We start from the raw sequence: 17,163 nt of genomic DNA on the forward strand, positions 1-17,163 counted from the left end.
TGTTCAATAGTCTTTATTTTTGACGACCCGTATGTCGCTAAAACCCTGTACGTCTTGGTATATCTGTTATTGGAGTAAATATTGTTCTGGGACAGATTTACTTTTCTGTTCCTTTCAGACCTGCTCACTGTGCTTAGCCTAATATAGGTCATACTTACCTCAGCATGAACCCTTTAGAGTTCTATGTAATAATTATTATAACCTCCTATATTTCTCTTTATTGTTAATATATTAACCCTCAGTTAGCAGTTAATTGTTAATTAAATAAATAAATCAAACGGCATTTACCAGCACTGTTTTGTTGCAACAAAAATACGCCAGGTGGCGCTACGTTCGTTAAGAAAAATACTTTTGCAGCCCTGGTTATTCAAATTTGTTTTATCGCTTGTTACAAAAAGTCGTTTCTTTTGAAAGTTTAAATGTTCTATGTTATTAATAATATCTAAAAACTACTTTGGTGGCATTTGAGCAAGGCACTTTTCTTAGATATGTGTGTGTTTTGGTGGTTTTTGGTTTTTCGTTTCATGGCAATTCGATGAGTAGTCTGTTTTCTACGGTCCTATAACTACCCTATAGGCTAGGTGTAATAAATAACTGGCCACTTAAACTAGCTAACTAACTAATGAACTATTGTGCTAGGGTCTGGCAGTATCACAGTGAAGAGGCTCGTCCTCCGGCTGACGGTTAGTGGCATTTCTGGGCGAGATCACGAAAGGCTTTCGCTTTTGGGCCTGGCTCATCCGTCGCTTGGCCCGTTTTTTGCGGCACCTGCTCACGCACCAGATAACAACTGTACGGAAACAAGAGGATGGCATTAGAATTAGATTCACTCTCGATTGACTTTCCCTATCTACTCACTCAGTAGCACAAAACAGACACCGCCAAAGCAGCCGGCCGCAAAGAGCCACAGGCTACGCGACACGGCCAGGTCCACAGTCGACAGGCAACTGCGGAATGTCTCCGAGTGTATCGTCCGATTGTAGGGCAGTGGACACGCGTCTATGCTGAGAGCCTCTGAAAATGGAAATGAATATGTGAAATAGAAGTTGGTCATGTGCCAAAATTAGCAGCTGCGACTGCGACTGCAGCTGCACCGCCTTACCCATGCAAACGGGGACGAACTTTGGATTGGCGCCGAGCATCATGATGTGATTGGTGACTTGCTGGCAGCTGCACGGACTGAGCTGCGTCTTGGCCAGATCTATGACCCGCAGATGACACATGTTGGCCAGGCCGTCGATTTGGAAGTTGGTCAAAGGATTCATGGAGGCGTTGAGCTGCCAAAGTTCTGCAGAGAGAATAATTGGGTTGCTATTTCGTATGCTGTATTGGGGGACTCTGGTTGACTCACTTGGCAGTACGCCCAGATCGGGGAGGTCTTGCAGCTCACAATTGGCCACGTTTAGATACTCCAGGGGAGCAGTGATGGGCTTCTGCAGCGTCTCCAGACCCAGATGTGTCAGTTCGTTGCTGTCTATATAAAGATTTCTCAGCTTGGGCAGTGTGAACAGCTCCATGGGAATCGTAGTGAGTCCATTATTTGAGAGATCCACTTCCTGAGATCAATAGGAGATATCGGTGGTAATGGCATTTCGCTGATTAATTGGATGGCGTTGTTACCTGGAGCGAGGTGAGCGGCTCGAAGGTGCCCGGCTCCACCGATAAGATCATATTCTCATAGAGCATCAGAAACCTGATGTCTGTGTACCTCTGGAACGAGCCACTTTTCAGCTTCCTAATGCGATTGTACGATAGATCCAGAACCTACACAAATTGTCAAATCATTTAATCATAGTCGAAAGTTATGAATGGGAATCGGAATGGGAATCTAGATGGAACGGGAGCTAGGGATGTTCCCATGGATACATATACTATATGCAGAAGCATCTGTATAATATAGTTATGTTTGCGCAGCCCCAACTTCTTTATGCTTTAATTAAGCTCAATTGAGGCTAAATGGGCGGGGTACCGAAGCGAGGTCGATGCCGATGACGAATTAAGTTACGGATCGTAGTCCGATTGACCCCCGAGAGACTGTTACTCACCTCCACCGAGGTCTTGAGGTTCTGGGGTACCTCTTTGAGGTCCATGTCGTAGCAGCGGATGCGCAGCAGTTTCTCGATCCGCGCGTACTTGCACTTCCGCTCATCCTGAATGACGAATCCGGAAGCCGGCAGAGGCAGGGCCCTCAGACTATAAAGGCAGACGATCAGCGGCAGCAGCCAGTGCAGTTCCATGCTCTGCAAAAGGAAGAACGTTTGTATATAGATCGATCGGAACTGGAGCCATTAAAGAGGTCACTTCCTAGCCTCCCTCATGAACCATTGCCTATGGCCCATTCCATTTATAGATCTCGGCGCTAACTTGTTTATTTTCTTGATTGAAACTAAAACAGTAAATTCATCCCAATGCGAAAACGAATATACAATCGGACTTGGGCGCGTCAAAGCGTTTATTTTCGAATTAACAAATTACAAGATCATTGCCGTACCGGGGGTCTGGGTCTGGGTTGGTGTTTGCTTTTGGGTTTGGATTAGTTTCGTTTGGTTGGGGGACTGAAAGCATTCAATCAAGCGCATCTCCCGCACCTGACAAATGTAAGCCACCCACCCACAGATACGTGGATACAGCAGCAGAACAAAGCACAGATCTGAGGCGTAGGTCAGCTGCTGTCTCCCGCCGTATGTGTGATATGGATATTACGTATACGCCACGGCCAGGCCTGCAATCAGTGTCGTTTTGGGGGCCTGCATTCAAGCTCGATTGCAGCTGGGACAAAAGATGATTCCGCATTCGGCGGCGGAAACAGCTGAAAACTGTAATCATGTTAGCCAATTCGAAATTAGAACTGACTCACACGGCCATAGATAGATACATCAGAGCTGGAAGAGTCTTCGGAACGTGCCTGCGGTGTCTATTTTCTTGTATCTTATCATGGGGGTGTACAGTGTATATTCGTGCGTCTATATCTTTTAATTCAACATCAAACAGAACAAGGGTAACCATAAATCATATAGACATTCCATTAGAATGCTTTTATGCCCAGGCCATAATGTGTCGGAAACAACATCACACAGCCACAAAAACAACCACAACCATCCGATCCGCGGCACTTGCCTTTAATTTGCCAAAAGGAAAAGTGGCAAACAATAATTGATTAATGGCCAGAACAGAATCGGCGTAGCGTGATGTATGCCCAAATATATGGCTAAACTATGATATGATCTGGGCATGTAAGCCCACTCGGAATGAGCATTCGGCCCATTGTGGATGTTTCTGTCACGCCCCATTGAAATGCACTTGGAAAATCGCACGTTTCGGACCCCAACTCCAGCCATCCATCGGGCCCCGTATCACTTGCAGTTGCGTGATTTACTTTGTGAAAATTTGAAATGATATCCGAGCCTTATGAGCAATGTCTTGAGTATTGTAATTTTGCAGGGACTGAGGCAGAGACTGAGGCTGGGGCTGAGGCTGTCGAGGGTCGGAAGGCGGCGCCTTGTGACATTCGGGCTAATTGCGCTGCTTCAGCTGGAGCTGGGAGTAGTATTACATGGAAAACCGAAGGTCTGTCAACGTTTGCAAAAGCCATAAGCCTTCACTTGAAGTTCACTTTGTTCAGGCCAATAAATGATGAATGACCATGTTATCCATCCATTTATATTGGCAAATCACCAAGTGGCAGAAGTAAGCCAACAAAGCTCCATCTGGCCGATAAGATCGGGGTGTTTTCGCCATTTACAGAAGGAAACAAAGGCAGGCCAATCAATTTTAAAGTTAGTTAGATTGTGTTGGGTCATACTAAGGGTGTTCACCACTCTTTAACAATGATTCATGGGCCACATATAGTTCAAGACAGTCATAATTTCCCATTTTTCGTTTGATGACTTGGGTGTTGGCCTTTGACCAAAAATTCTTGCGCTCCACTTGAGAGCAATATGGCTCCGAGCAGTGCTGACCGAAAGTCTGCTGCTCCGCCATTTGGAGGCACACTTTTCCCACCCAGTGCGCGAGTGTGCGAGTGCGGGGGGTACCTCTGTCATTAGAGCCCGTCGAATCGCCAAAAAGAAGAAGCTGAAAATATGAACAGAAATATTGAAGCTATTTCCACACTTTTTGGGACTGACAGCAACCGCAACAATGGCTATAAATATATTTCATATATTTAAATTAAAATTAAGCAGAAAGAAACCCCAAAAGATACAACAGCACCAGCGGCAAGAGGAAGATACAGATATAAACAGTGGGAGCCAACTGCAAACTTATGGCACAGGCGATGGAATGGGATGGACTCAAATCCAACAACTTTTATGCCCTTACTTTTCCGTGTCGGTTTTTAATATCACATTCTTGTGGGGGGCTCGAAATCGAATTCAAATTCAAAGGAATTGGCCATAAAAAGGGCTAATGCCAACGATGATCTAGGGGCAGCAAATGGAGATCCACTTCACTCCAGGCATACGCCATAAAAGAGGTCTCCCCCTTTAATCAACGCATCTGAATGAATCCCTAGCCCTACGGCTACGGCTACGGCTAGCATTGTTGTATTTGGTGTGGGTCAGAATTTATGCTTTCCACTTTGGCCGCATTTGTTCCCATATTTATTTATATATTAGGCTCAATCAAGGGGCTGCTGCCACAAACAGCAGACAAACAATAGGAAATGCGAATGGGGTGGCAGAAATGGGTTACGTATCGGATCGGATCGGTCCAAGACAGCTTCCACCTCCCGACAACTGTCGGCCAACGGATTGCAGCCTGTCCCGATGCTCGTTTGATAAATATGAAACCGGGAAAATTATTTATCTGCTTAGAGCACGATGCCCAAGCGATTATGGGAATAACGAAGGCAACAAGAAATCGAGAATTCCCTAAAAAATGGGAGGCACGAAAACACTCGAAATTAGTCTCAAATATTTTAATAACATTCTAAACATTTGTGAATGGATTTATGTGCTCTTCTGATAGTCCCTGTCACACATTGTGGGCGTCGCACGATGATACATATGTATATGGCATATCTATATCTCTGTTCAGACGCTTCTATATCTCTCTGCAGGGCGCCGCCGTCCTCCCCTCAACAGGTGTGTGCCGGAGGGGCGAAGATTTATTCTCATTTCTCAGGCCAGCGATAAAGATTTATCTGTTTGGACTTTTCCCTGATTCTGTGATGAAACATCATCCGAATGTGTGGCATGTCCGGAGTACTCAAACTTGCTCTGTTACCACCTGCGTTCTCCGGAAAGAGCATTGAGTAATAAGTGTACTGGCGGAATAAAAAGTGAATCTTATCGGAGCACTTGACGTGCTCCTCTTATCGGCTGACTTGGCTGTAAAGGTCTTTCCAAATTATAACAGCGATGCCAAGAACAACAAAAAATAAGACTTAATTGAAACGGCACCAACAACAAAAACAACAGCCACAAGAATGGTGGAGCAATAAAAAAGAGCGTTGTTCATTTATTTCAATTAAATACAATCAAGACAACATTCGCCCGAGACGGAAAATACCGATACGAACAGAAACAAAACAGTCCATGCCGTTCCATCGCCTATTGAAAGTTGAGTGGAGCGGAGCCCTATGCAAGTGGAGGGCAGTAACTCTCCCAGTAGCTGGCTACTGCGAGGGCACTTTGGGCGGGGTTTCGGATTCTAAAGGCAAAGATCGTCTTACCTTAAGGGAAGGTAGAAGATGGGCTCAAGTTTTTGTTGATACTGGACTTGCCTTGCTCATAGGAAGTAGTTCCTGGAACACATTGTTTAATTGCCAGATTACATAGTTTTGTTCTACAATTTATTGTTTATAAGAGGGCGGTCTGTAAGCACCAGGTTCATCAACTGATATTCTACCTCTTTCTGTTTGTAGAACTCTGATTGTAAAGATTCCCCTTGTTGATAAGCAGGTGTTTTTGGTCTTTGTGCTATAGAGAGTTAATGACTGTATAAACAGCAGCACTCTTGGTTCTCTCTAGAGCATTTCTTTCTGTGTGGAGTCTGCAGTCTCCCCAGCGTAATCTGCTTATTCTCCCCTTAATTGAAACCAATTTAACTGCGGTTCTATGGCATTATGCTGCCTGGGAGACGGACTCTCTTCGTGGAACTCAGAAAAAGCAGAGCCGGGTCTACTCTGTTGCTGTGTCAATGCTAAGTTTCCTGATTAGAAAATCTAGTGTACCCCAAGTGCTTGGCGCAGCTGTTGTGCAATCTACGAGAGCCGAACACTATTATGTAGTTGCTGTAGTAGTAAATGATAACCCGTAGCCAGACCTCCATTACGAGTGGAACACAACACAAATGTACAGGAACCTAAGTACTATACGGTTCTTACTTACTTTTCTTACAGTTTAGGTAATCCAATTTTTGAGGTATAGTAATCCCATTTAATGCGTTCGAGGATTATCCTTGAGCAGGATCATTGTTTCAGTTCACTCATTGCTGTATCTTTCCACACATAATCAGTTTTTGTACACAGATTTCGTTTCGTTTAATTTGTGATGATTTTCAATTAGCACAAAATATGATATTATTTACTTGGTGACAAGAGAGTGGGAAAAAAAGATATCGTAGCGACCGTTACGGAGCACCAGAGTCAACCGGAACCGTTCAATTCAACCGCAGACATGGAATTGAAACGATCGCAGCGAAGAGAACCGAGAACAGAACCGAGAACAGTACGGCGGGACGAGCACACGAGCCACAGCGAAAACTCTGATAAAGCACGCACACAGAGACCGTAATGCACGGGAAAACTCAAGAGAGCAGTGATCACTCTCTCCCTCTCTCGGTCTCTCTCTCTCCTTCTGAATGCGTTTTCTGATAACGCTGATTGAAATGTTTTCGGGGCTTTGACAGCCTGATATTATTGTTGTATATTCTGTTGATACGTACATATTTGTGGTTTTGGCCCGCCACTCATCCAATTAGCATTAAAACGCTAATCGCATCGCTAAAACGGGAGGAGGGACCCCTTTCTTAATGAAGCATCCACGTTGGCCAGCAGGAAATATATACATAGTAGTCATATTTCATATACGATACTCGGTATCTTGATGAATGATAACGAAAATAAGAGCTTAAGCCATGTCATAAATGGTTGCAGACAGACACCTTACCATAATTCCGTTCTTATCAAGGCGCGACTCCCTCTGACAGGCTGATGTCTTGGCCGCATGATCGGGACATGTGAAAAACGCACTGATATTCCACAAATGCATTTCCATGGAACCACAAATCCCATCTGGAACTAGAACCAAACCTCCCTGCCAAACCGCCAATTGCTACCTGAGAGATCAGGGCAGGTAAGAAATACACAGGTAATGCACCAACACTATTGCTTTCAATCGCGATTTATTTTCTTGCTTTTAATATTTGTTTGTTCACAACATGGAAAAGAAATGGTAGAAAAATATGACATGTGATTAAAGGTTTTAATACATAAACCCACATTCCATTAGTTTTGTATTTTTTTTTTTTTGTTTACTCTGGTTACCAGTAGATTTTTTTAGTCTTCGATTTTCATGATGCTATCATTTTAATAGATGAAAAGTATAATCCAAAAGCAATATTCGGAAATGAAATCAGGCGATTCTTCAGTTGGTTAATTGAGTAAAGAATAAAGTAAAGTCCCACAATTTGGGGTTAAAATAGATTTTTAAAGGAAAACAAAATAAATAATTCCCAGGGGAGTATCCTTCTCCCTGCTCCACTCCAATTCCCCTTTCGTTGATAATGTAAAATGTGTTTACACAAGGTTGAGCAATTTAAATTAAATCGTTCTGCATTCACCATGCGGCTAACATTCTTTCGTTAGTTCAAATTGTTTCTAAATTTCAATTTTTTTTTCAGTTTTTTTAAACATTTTTCGTTTGTTTTTATACGTTTTCTGAGGGTTTTTTTCGTTTTTTTTTTTGTTCGTTTTCTTTCGTTTTTTGTTGGATAACTTTTTTATGTGTTGTTGGTTGATTCATATTCAAATATTTGAAACAAAATTAGCATTCATTTTGGTTTTCCATGAAAAATCAATGAAGCTTCTTGGCTAAACAAAATCGTGAGCTCTCCCTCTAATTGAATAAGTTGGACTCGTTCATCTAAATCAGTTAATACATTGCATTAGATCGGATGCTTTAGCACAGTCGGACAACGTCCGACTGGGGCTCACTGACACTCCTGCAGACGGAGCTTCTCGCTGATGCTGGTGCTCTGGTAGAACAGCCTTACGACATGGGTGCAGCTGTCGGCGACTTGGCCCTTGGTGGCCAGAATCTCCACCTGGAATGTCTCGGAGAAGCGAGTGTCGATGAAGCTCTGCAGATCGGCCACATTGCACTTGGCAATGGTGGCGCTCTCCAGCTCGCAGTGCTTGCTGTAGCGCGGCGGCTTTGCCAGTTCCTCGGGCAGCTGGCGGAACTTGTCGGTGACCGTGTTGTTGCCAAAGTCGATGAAGTGCACCTCGCACTTGCCCTCGTCCAGGACCTTGACGATTTGGGCACGATAGAAGACCTCGTCCTCGGGAAACTGGGCCACGCACACGGCTCCCACTTTCAGGTCGGTGAAGGCGGGCAACTCCTGTTCTGTGTCGAGCAGCTTGTCGGTCATCTGCTCCAGGGCCGGCACATCCACCTCCATTTGCACGTAGAAGGAGGTGGGATCATCGTACTGCACGACAACGCAGTTGTGCAGCTCCACCTGGAGCGGTTTCTGTACCCCGGCCACTGTGTTGGTTAGCTCCTGGGCAAAGTCCTTATAGTTGATGCGCAGCTTGGCCAAATGGGGCTTTGTATCGTCCTCGTTCGGCTGTGTGGTTATCTCGTAGACCTCGCCAAAGTGCTGCTCCAGCAGGGCGGCGAATGCCTCTTCCAGCTTGGGATCGGGCACATCCTCAGGTATCTCACTCAGCTGGCAGTGCAGGGCCAGCGGCGGCACATCGACCAGCTCCCGGGGAAGTTGGAAGACCTCCGTGGCTGCCATAGTAATGCCGTAGTCAACGAGGAACACCACAAATTCGTCTTCTTTCAGTACGGACTTGATCAAGCATCGATAATAGCAGGTATCCTCCTCCGAGTATGCCACTGCCATCGCCGTCTCCGCCGCAACATCCAGACTCTTCAGTTTAACTTTGTCTAGGCCCTGCAACGACCTCACAACCAGATCCAGAACCTGCGAGTTTCTCTTCAACTGAACGTAGAAGCTCCTGGGCGAGTGGCCGTGCGAGATGATGCACTCGGAGTTCTCGTTCTCCTTCTGGATGCGTTTCAGCTTCGCCTCCACGAGCTTTTGCAGCTGCTCGAAAATGTTCATTCCGTTCTTGTCTTTGATAGTCAACCGGACAATAGGCGGACTGGCTGTCTTGTCGAGTATCTCTGCCACCACAACACCATCGCAGCTTTCCAAGAGATCGTGCAGAGATTCTGTGGTCAAGGATTTGTTCTTTTCAAAGTCGGCGCAAGGCTCGAGGCTATACACCTCGGCCAGGGGCGGAATCGTGATGAACTCATCGGGCGTCTCGTACAGCGCATCGACCTCTATAACCATGCCAAAGTCGATTAGGAAGACGCGATACTTGTTGTCCAGCAGTTCCAGGATTCGACCGCGATAGAATTCCTTATCATCTTTACACTGAACCACGCACAGTTCGCCCAAGTGTCCCTTGTCCTTCTTTGGCTGCAATTTGCCCGCGTTGAGCTTTGTGCAGATGCTATCTGCCAGGGCATGCTTCTCGGCCAACTGCAGGTATATTTGGGAAGCGCTTTTCACTTGGGTGATGGTGGCTTTGGTTGTGGCAGCAGAACCGGAACTATAACTTGCCAGGAATTCCATACTGGTTGGCTCCCTTTTCGGGCACAGCGGTAGCAGACGGTCAATGATGTTCTCCTCGTCGAGCATCAGATTGATGGTGACATGATCCGCGCCTGGCTTCAGCAGCTGCGTAGTGAAGACCAGCTCCCCCTCGCCGGTGAGCTCGGCAAACTTGGCTTCAGCCTCCTGGGACCAGGCAGTGTGCGTCAAGGGCAGCTGCAGCGAACACTTCTTGGAGAGGCTGGGCAGTTTGGCGATCTCCTCGGAGACCTTCAGGCACTTGGTGGTGGTCGAGGTGTTGCCGTAGTCAATGAACAGCACTTCGTAGCGGGAGTCGGGCAGCTGCTTGAGCAGCTCGGCACGATACCACAGCTCATCGTCCTCGAAGAGAGCTGCAACGATGGCTCCCTTCTCGAAGCGCTCCAGGGGCTCGAGGGTCTTCGCATTGTCGCGCAAATACATCTCGATCAGCTCCAGGGCCTTCGAGTCGCGCTCCAGCTGGATGTAGAAGTCACGGATGGCGTTCACGTGCGAGATGTAGCAAGTGCAGCCGCTGGCCACATACTCGAGGGGCTTGGCGTAGCCGTCGGCAATCAGCTTCTTGGCCACGTCCTCGTCATCGATGTACAGCCGAACATAGCTTATCGTCTTGAGGTCTCCCCGGGAGAGATACTCGTAGCGCAGTATCTTGGAGTAGGACTCGTTGAATATACCATTCGCCGCATCCACCCAATGTGTGTTCTTGGGGGCAATGGGCAGGGCACAGGGCAAGCAGAAAGGATCCATGTGGCCAAACATGCTCTGCTTTATGTCCGCGGTATCCGAGACGCAATCCGTGTTACCGAAATCTATGAACCGCAGGACCATTAGCTCGGCATCAAGGATCTTGGCGCGATACCAGCACTTATCGACGGAGTAGAGGGAAACGCAATCGGTTCCGTCGACGACATTCTCCAGCGGTGGCAGCGAGGGCGACACAATCTGCAGGTTCTCCTGCATACGATTCAGCTTCTCCAGCTGATCGACGGGATGCACAAAGAAGTGGGCAGGATTGTCGCAATGGCTGAGCACAACCGTTTCCATACTCTTGTAGGGGTCCTCCTCTGGCTGTGCAGCCGGCTGTGGCGGCTCCTCGGCCTGCACGATCGTATTGACTGGCTCCTTTGCGCTGCTTGTAGATGGAGCTGGTTCCGGGGAGCTTGGCTTGGATGGTTCTGCCACTGCAACTGCTACAATTTGAGCCACAGGAACGGGAGGCACGGCTGCAGACGGCTCCTTCTTCCTTGGCTCTTTGTCGTTTTGTGACTTTTTGGCCTTTGGCGAGGCATTTGCCGAGCTTGACTTGCTGCGGCTCTCCTTGCTGCGCTTGTCCTCCTCATCGTCCATGGTCAGGTCCACGGTTTCGATGTACTCGTAGGTGGGACTCTTGCCCTTATCCAACTGCTTGCGCATGTAGTCCAGATCCAGATGGGAGGCCACAAGTTGTTCTGCCTTCAGCCGCTCCGACACGTTCTGATTGTCGCCCGTGATGACATTGCCAATGAGGTGATTGCGGCGAACCTCAATTGGCTGAATGGTGACCACCTGCTCCTCCAGCAACTCTGCAAGACGGCTCTTTAGTTTTGCCTCATTGCTCGGTCGGCCCAGGGGTAAATTGATCTCTACAGCGAATCCACTGGGGTTCGCATAGAATCTGTCGTCCAATGCCTTGATATCCTGGCGATTCAGCTCCTCCGTGTTGCCGTAATCAACGTAGAACACCTCAGTGCGAGGCGCATTCAAATCGTTGGCCACAATGCGTGCTCTATACCAGTTCCCATCCGATCCCCGGGCGGCACAGATCTGCCCCTGATTGAACTTGATTAGCGAGTCACCTAGAGAGAAGGGCCAAAGTTGAGGGCTTTTGTTCGAGTTCTTTATGGGGATTACTTGCCTTTGGCCTCGTAAAACTCGTACATTTCGTCGAGCAGCGTCTGCATAGCCGATTCGATGGCCAGGGGCTGTACAAACACGCGGTATGGCTTGGCAGCGTAGACAACTAGCGCCTTGAAGCTGCTGAGAACCACGGGATAGCTGCAGACGAAGGATTTGCGGTCTTCCTTGAACAGCGGCATTACGGGGCGCAGATGAATACTGCACAAAAGAATGGAATAGGTTAGATCCTGACTCGACAATTGATTGGCCACAATTTACATATTGTTCTCACAGACGTGCTTCACATTTAAGGCATAGGATTTGCCCTCGTAGTACTCCCTGAAGCGCCTGGCCATATCGGGGTTTGACTTGACGAACTTGGTATCATCGTAACTGCAGAGGAAACTCACATCGTGGCAGTAGTCCAGCTGTATCTTGAAGTTGGTCATATCCCGAACGGAGGTAAACTTTCCGCGCACCTGCTGACCAGCCAGCAGACTCACACGCACCTCTGCAATAGAGAGGAATCGGAGAGGAAGGTTCAGTAGCACTTGACGGGGAAAAAGTAGTCCCTACCTGGCGCCACTTCGGTGAGGAACTTCTCCTTGACCAGCGTATCCCTCAGCGAAGAGCCATTGACATACATGTTGACGGTGTAGGAGCAGCTGGTGTTTGAGTTGCTGATCTGCTGCTTGGACAAGAACTCGCACTCGACTCTGGCATTGACCGGCACAAACTTCTCCATGCGATCCACAATGTACAAGTTATCGTAGTTGGTCACCACGCTATGGAAACTGCAGCGATGGACCAGGCAGGGGGCTTTGGCGAACCGCTGCTCCAGCTGCCAGACATCCTCGGAGGTGACGGTGATCAGGCTGCCCGTGTCCACGCAGAAGACACGATACTTGCGCATCATATGGTTGCAAGCGGTGACCGTGCCCCGGAGGATGGCATTGTCTCTGCGCTGACGCACCACCACCGTGGAGCCGACCTTCAACTGGAGTGGCTGGTGTGACTTTTGACGATAGAATTGTCTCATTTCGCGCAGCAGACCGTCGTATTTGGCTGCCGCCGACTTTGTCACAACATAAAACTGGAATGGCGATACCCACCAGGACAAGCTGACGGCCTCCTTTCCAGTGGTTTTCATGTCCTGCAGGGAGTATGCCCTGTTCAGGAGCACATAGTTTTCAGACTTGCCGGCCACTGCCGATTCGCTGGCAGAACTCGCGCCACTCTCCATGCCGCTGGAGCGCTTGGAGGAGATGCTGCCGCCATCCAAAGTGGATTTCTGTCTTTGAGGATTCTGTGCAAAGCCCTGGGGGGCATTCTGTGAACGCTGATTGGGCTGATTACGTTGCTGATGCGATGACTGTTGCTCCTTGCGCGGCGACTGACTGTTGCTGAAGCGTCTGCCAAAGTCGCACCGAATTAATAATGCGCCGACGACATGAAAACCAAGCACCTACTCACCTGTTTTTATTTGCCTCTGAGTTTCCATTCAGCAGCCGCGGCGACTGTGTCTGACTGCGTCCGTTCTGTCGGCTGCCCTTGCGTGGCGAACTTCCGGCACTGTTGTGGCTGCCTGTGCTCTGGCTGTCAAAGTTTGAGTCCAAGTTACGCTCGATTTTCTGCAGCTGCTGGGGATGCTTGCTTTCCTTCGAGTTGGCCGACGTTGAGCTGCGTTTGTCCCAGTCACTGGAGCTCTTGCCTCGGACTGTCTGCTGCTGCTGCTGCTGCAGTAGTTGTGGCAATGGCTGTTTCTGCTGCTGCTGCTGTTGGCGTTCCTCGCTCTCCACGATACTGGTGGAGTTGAGAATTAGGTCCTTGTCCAATTCGGAGGAGACCACAGACTCGGCCCGCGTGGTATTGCCATTGAATTGACCCTTCTCCAGCGAAAGGTACTTCTCAAAGGGCATGGACAGCTTGTACAGCTTCTTCATGACGTTCAAGTTCTTGGCGAGAAGATTCACAACATTCAGGCCGTCTGGCTCGATGCGAAAGACGCGCACATTGAAGGTGCGACGTCGGATGTTCGACTCTTCGGCCAGCATTTCGAACTGGACGGTGATTATATCCTGGCCCAGCTCGCTTTGCTCGAAGCCCTTCAGGCAGCACTTGATAGCCTGGCGGGGCATCTTCAGATGCTCCTTGGCAATGTGCCCGATCAGATGGCGCTTCACCGTCTGCTCGTAGCCAAAGTCCACATGCCGCACAATTACAGAGTCATCGACACGCAGGATCTCTGCACGATACCACTCCTGATCGCATTTGACGATGCAGGGGGCACCCAGGGTGAGTTTGTCGGGTACCTTCTGGTTGATGTTGTAGTACGTGAACATATTATCCATCAGCACTTGAAACTGCGCGATGTTGGCCACCTTCTGCACATAGAATTTGCTGGGCGAGTCAATATAGCGGATTTCCACCTCGTCGTCGTTTACCAGATGGTCCGCCTTCTCGTATTCCTGGAGCGAGCTCTTCTGCTGCTTCAGCTCTGCCAGTATATTCCAGCCCTGAAATGGAGAAACTCCTTAACGTTAGTTGTGGTTCATTGAAATGGCACACTCATTCGCGCCGACTCACTCTAAAGCTGTCTAAGAGATGACAGGTCTGCATCGAGCCCACACTCTCAGGCGGCTGCACCGTCAATTGGAAGTCCTTATACAGAGCCGAGTTCTTGAAGATCTGCTTCATGCTCTCGTCAATGGGTTCGATCTCCTTGATTCCGGCCAGGGCAAAGCGGTAGGCAAATGGCTTGATCTGCAGCAGCTCCGTGGGTATTTGGTAGACATCTTTCGATGGCAGCACTTCCGAGTTTCCGTAGTCCACGTAGACAACCCGGAAGCGCTGCTCCTTGATGGAGCTGACCAAGGCACGATAGAAATTGCCATCCTGAGAGAAGCGTGCCACGCAGGCAGAGCCCACATCAGGTGATTGGGGTAACGGCTGCAGTCGCATCCGCTCAATCTGCTCCATCATGGCATCCAGCTCTTTGGCGGCGCTCTTCAGCTGCACCCAGAACAGATGCGGTCCGTTCTCCACATAGCTTACGTGCACATCATAGGTCAGGCCCAGTGTCAGGCTGGTGGTCCTGAAGGCCGGAATGGTGCGCTGCTGTGTTGATGGCCGCTGTACACTCGCCTGTGGCGGTGGTGGTGTGAAGCGTGCCGGTGCATAAGCCATCGGGGCGTAGCTGCCTGTCGGGTTTTGTGCCTGCATAAACGGCTGCAGCATCACGGCCTTGGGCGCCGGCTTGTTCATACGAACATTATAATAATTATAGACCTGCTGTTTGGCGTCGACTTTGGGCACATACGAATCGTTAAAGGAATGGGTCGCCTCATAGTTGGGCTTTTGAGTATTGGCCAGGGATTGAGGTGGCATCTGGCCAAGCGGCGCCATCACATTTGTCTGCAAAGGTCGTGAATATATTCAGATCGGAGATTGGGGGAATAATCTTTAAGTCGTTACCAAATTTGCTAAAGGTTGCTGCTGCTTGGGAGAGTAGTCAGCGGCGGCTGGATTCAGCACACTCAAGGGGGTCGCGGAAACGACGCGTTGCATCTCTAAGCGAGCGGACAGAGAACGCTGAGCAGCCAGCTGCTCACGTGCCACATCCGTGGGAGTTTTAAAGGCACTGCTCGAACTTATTATGTTGTTGTTGTTGTACTCCGTAACTGGCGACCGTGGAGCATCCCTCCACAGCTTCTTGCAGTGATCGAGCATCAGTTGAGTGGCCACCGGAGCCCCAATTTGTTTCTGTTGCACCAGAAACTCAGTCAAATCGAAGTCCTTCCAGCGCACACTGGCAAAGGACTGGCCACAGATCTGGGTGGGATGGCTGGTAAGCTGCACGGTCTGGTTGACAATCAATTGATGCACAGTTTCCAGGTCACTCCTGTCCCATTCGGCGCAAATGCCGAGCACAATGTACTGTGAGCAGAGAACGGGGATGTTCAGAAGAAGCTTCGGCTGCTTAAGGAACATTAACTGGAAAAGAGAGAACACACGTTAGATATTCTGCTGATACTCGGAGCGGTTCTGGTCGATCGGTGGTACTCACGTCGTGGCTGCTCACAGTTCGTCTGAAACCGTAATCGAGATACTCTATCTCGACGTGCATACGATTGTTTCCATCCGGAGTGACGCTCAACACACGCACTCGCATGTACTCCGTGTCCCCGGGAGCTGCCCCGTTTGACTGCTTCAACACGCACACTGTGCCGGGGGTGAGCAGGGCCTGCACCCGCTCAATGGACCATGTGGGCTCGATGGCAAAGCATGTAGGCAGCACATTCTCAATGCGTTTGGTAATCAATAATGCAGCATCGCGATTGATCTGGCCATAGACCTTCAGATAGGGGCCAACGTGATCGAGATGCGTAATGTGCAGGTTCAATATCGAGCTGCGGCCTCCGCAAAAAAATGGCTGCCCGTTCATTGTGGCTTCTGTTGGTTTTGTTCGCTTGAAAAGATAGTTTCAAGAAATGCAGCTGAGTTAAACAATTTTTTAATATGTGTGTGTTTGCACACAGTCACAAGTTTGCAAAAAGTATGCTTTTATAGAAAACATGAAGGGAATGCACCGTTATGTCAAATTTGGCACGGCTTGGCAGCTCTAAAACCTAACTATGTGTTCAGCTGTGCGTGTGTGTGAGTCGCCAATTTTTCGGCAAATATATGCAAAAAAAGAAACTGTTGTTAACAATAAACTTACGTCTTGTCGTCGTCGTTGTCCAAAGCGAAACTATGAAATAACGCCCTGCCCTATGCCGACCGCCACTTCTCTCTCTTTGGAAGTTAATATAGCAAGTCTGCTGCTCTGGTTATTTAATTGGACGGCGTTTAGGGTTTAACAGTTTTCCGTATATGTATGGCTGCGGTTACTGTTGCTTTGCGGTTCGCGGGCGCTGGCGCTCTTCTGGCTGCTTAGTGTGGAAGAAAGTCTCTTGCGAGTGATTAGAAATCGCGATGCACACCCGTTCACGTATGTGTACAGCTGCAGCGATTGAATGGTTTCAGTCTTTTGAATTTCTTTTAGTCCTCGTAAAATGCCTGCTCTGCAAGCGCAAACTATGTTTAGTGTGATTCGTTGTAGTTATATCATTAGAAAAAAGCAATTAATCAACGCGAAATAGTAAATCAAAAAGAAATTATCAACCAACTTTTCCACTCGACAACGACGACCGACAGGGTTGCCACATGACCGCGGATTTAAAATATACCGTCCAACCCTCAGAAATATACCAAAATATACCGTCTCATTTAGAAAATACACCGCAAATATACTGACTTCTATTTTACATATTCCTCGTTTTTGATATTCCGTGGAATATTACTAGCTAGAAAGAACGCCCAGCTATGCGCACATAGTTTTATACAATTAATGAATCTATTTTCCACTTGACTGACCTATTCTAAATACTTGTTTTTATGGGATTTCTATATACC

At 48.3% G+C, this 17,163-nt stretch overlaps 2 protein-coding genes across 3 annotated transcripts; both read right to left on the reverse strand.

Moving 5' to 3' along the window:
- Positions 1-192: 192 nt before the first annotated feature.
- Positions 193-6,641, reverse strand: LOC117188122 (asporin). Of its 2 annotated transcripts, none has more exons than XM_033391470.1 (7): positions 6,342-6,641; positions 2,046-2,240; positions 1,621-1,764; positions 1,352-1,556; positions 1,103-1,288; positions 859-1,014; positions 193-790 (listed from the first exon to the last, which is right to left on the reverse strand). In XM_033391470.1, the coding sequence occupies exons 2-7, from the start codon at positions 2,235-2,237 to the stop codon at positions 636-638; spliced, it is 1,038 nt and encodes a 345-aa protein (XP_033247361.1). In that variant the 5' UTR covers positions 2,238-2,240; positions 6,342-6,641; the 3' UTR covers positions 193-635. The 2 variants fall into 2 exon arrangements, with proteins under 2 accessions (XP_033247361.1, XP_033247360.1); XM_033391469.1 differs by having other exon boundaries at positions 6,333-6,640.
- Positions 6,642-7,328: 687 nt separating this feature from the next.
- Positions 7,329-16,916, reverse strand: LOC108158479 (maternal protein tudor). The gene is made up of 9 exons (XM_017290784.2): positions 16,430-16,916; positions 15,776-16,177; positions 15,184-15,702; positions 14,296-15,123; positions 13,183-14,225; positions 12,286-13,121; positions 11,989-12,220; positions 11,729-11,928; positions 7,329-11,669 (listed from the first exon to the last, which is right to left on the reverse strand). The coding sequence occupies exons 2-9, from the start codon at positions 16,151-16,153 to the stop codon at positions 8,155-8,157; spliced, it is 7,551 nt and encodes a 2,516-aa protein (XP_017146273.1). The 5' UTR covers positions 16,154-16,177; positions 16,430-16,916; the 3' UTR covers positions 7,329-8,154.
- Between the last annotated feature and the right edge of the window lie 247 nt (positions 16,917-17,163).

Source organism: Drosophila miranda, chromosome 3 (assembly GCF_003369915.1).
Source record: "Drosophila miranda strain MSH22 chromosome 3, D.miranda_PacBio2.1, whole genome shotgun sequence".
In the NCBI taxonomy this organism is placed as follows: Eukaryota; Metazoa; Arthropoda; class Insecta; order Diptera; family Drosophilidae; genus Drosophila; species Drosophila miranda.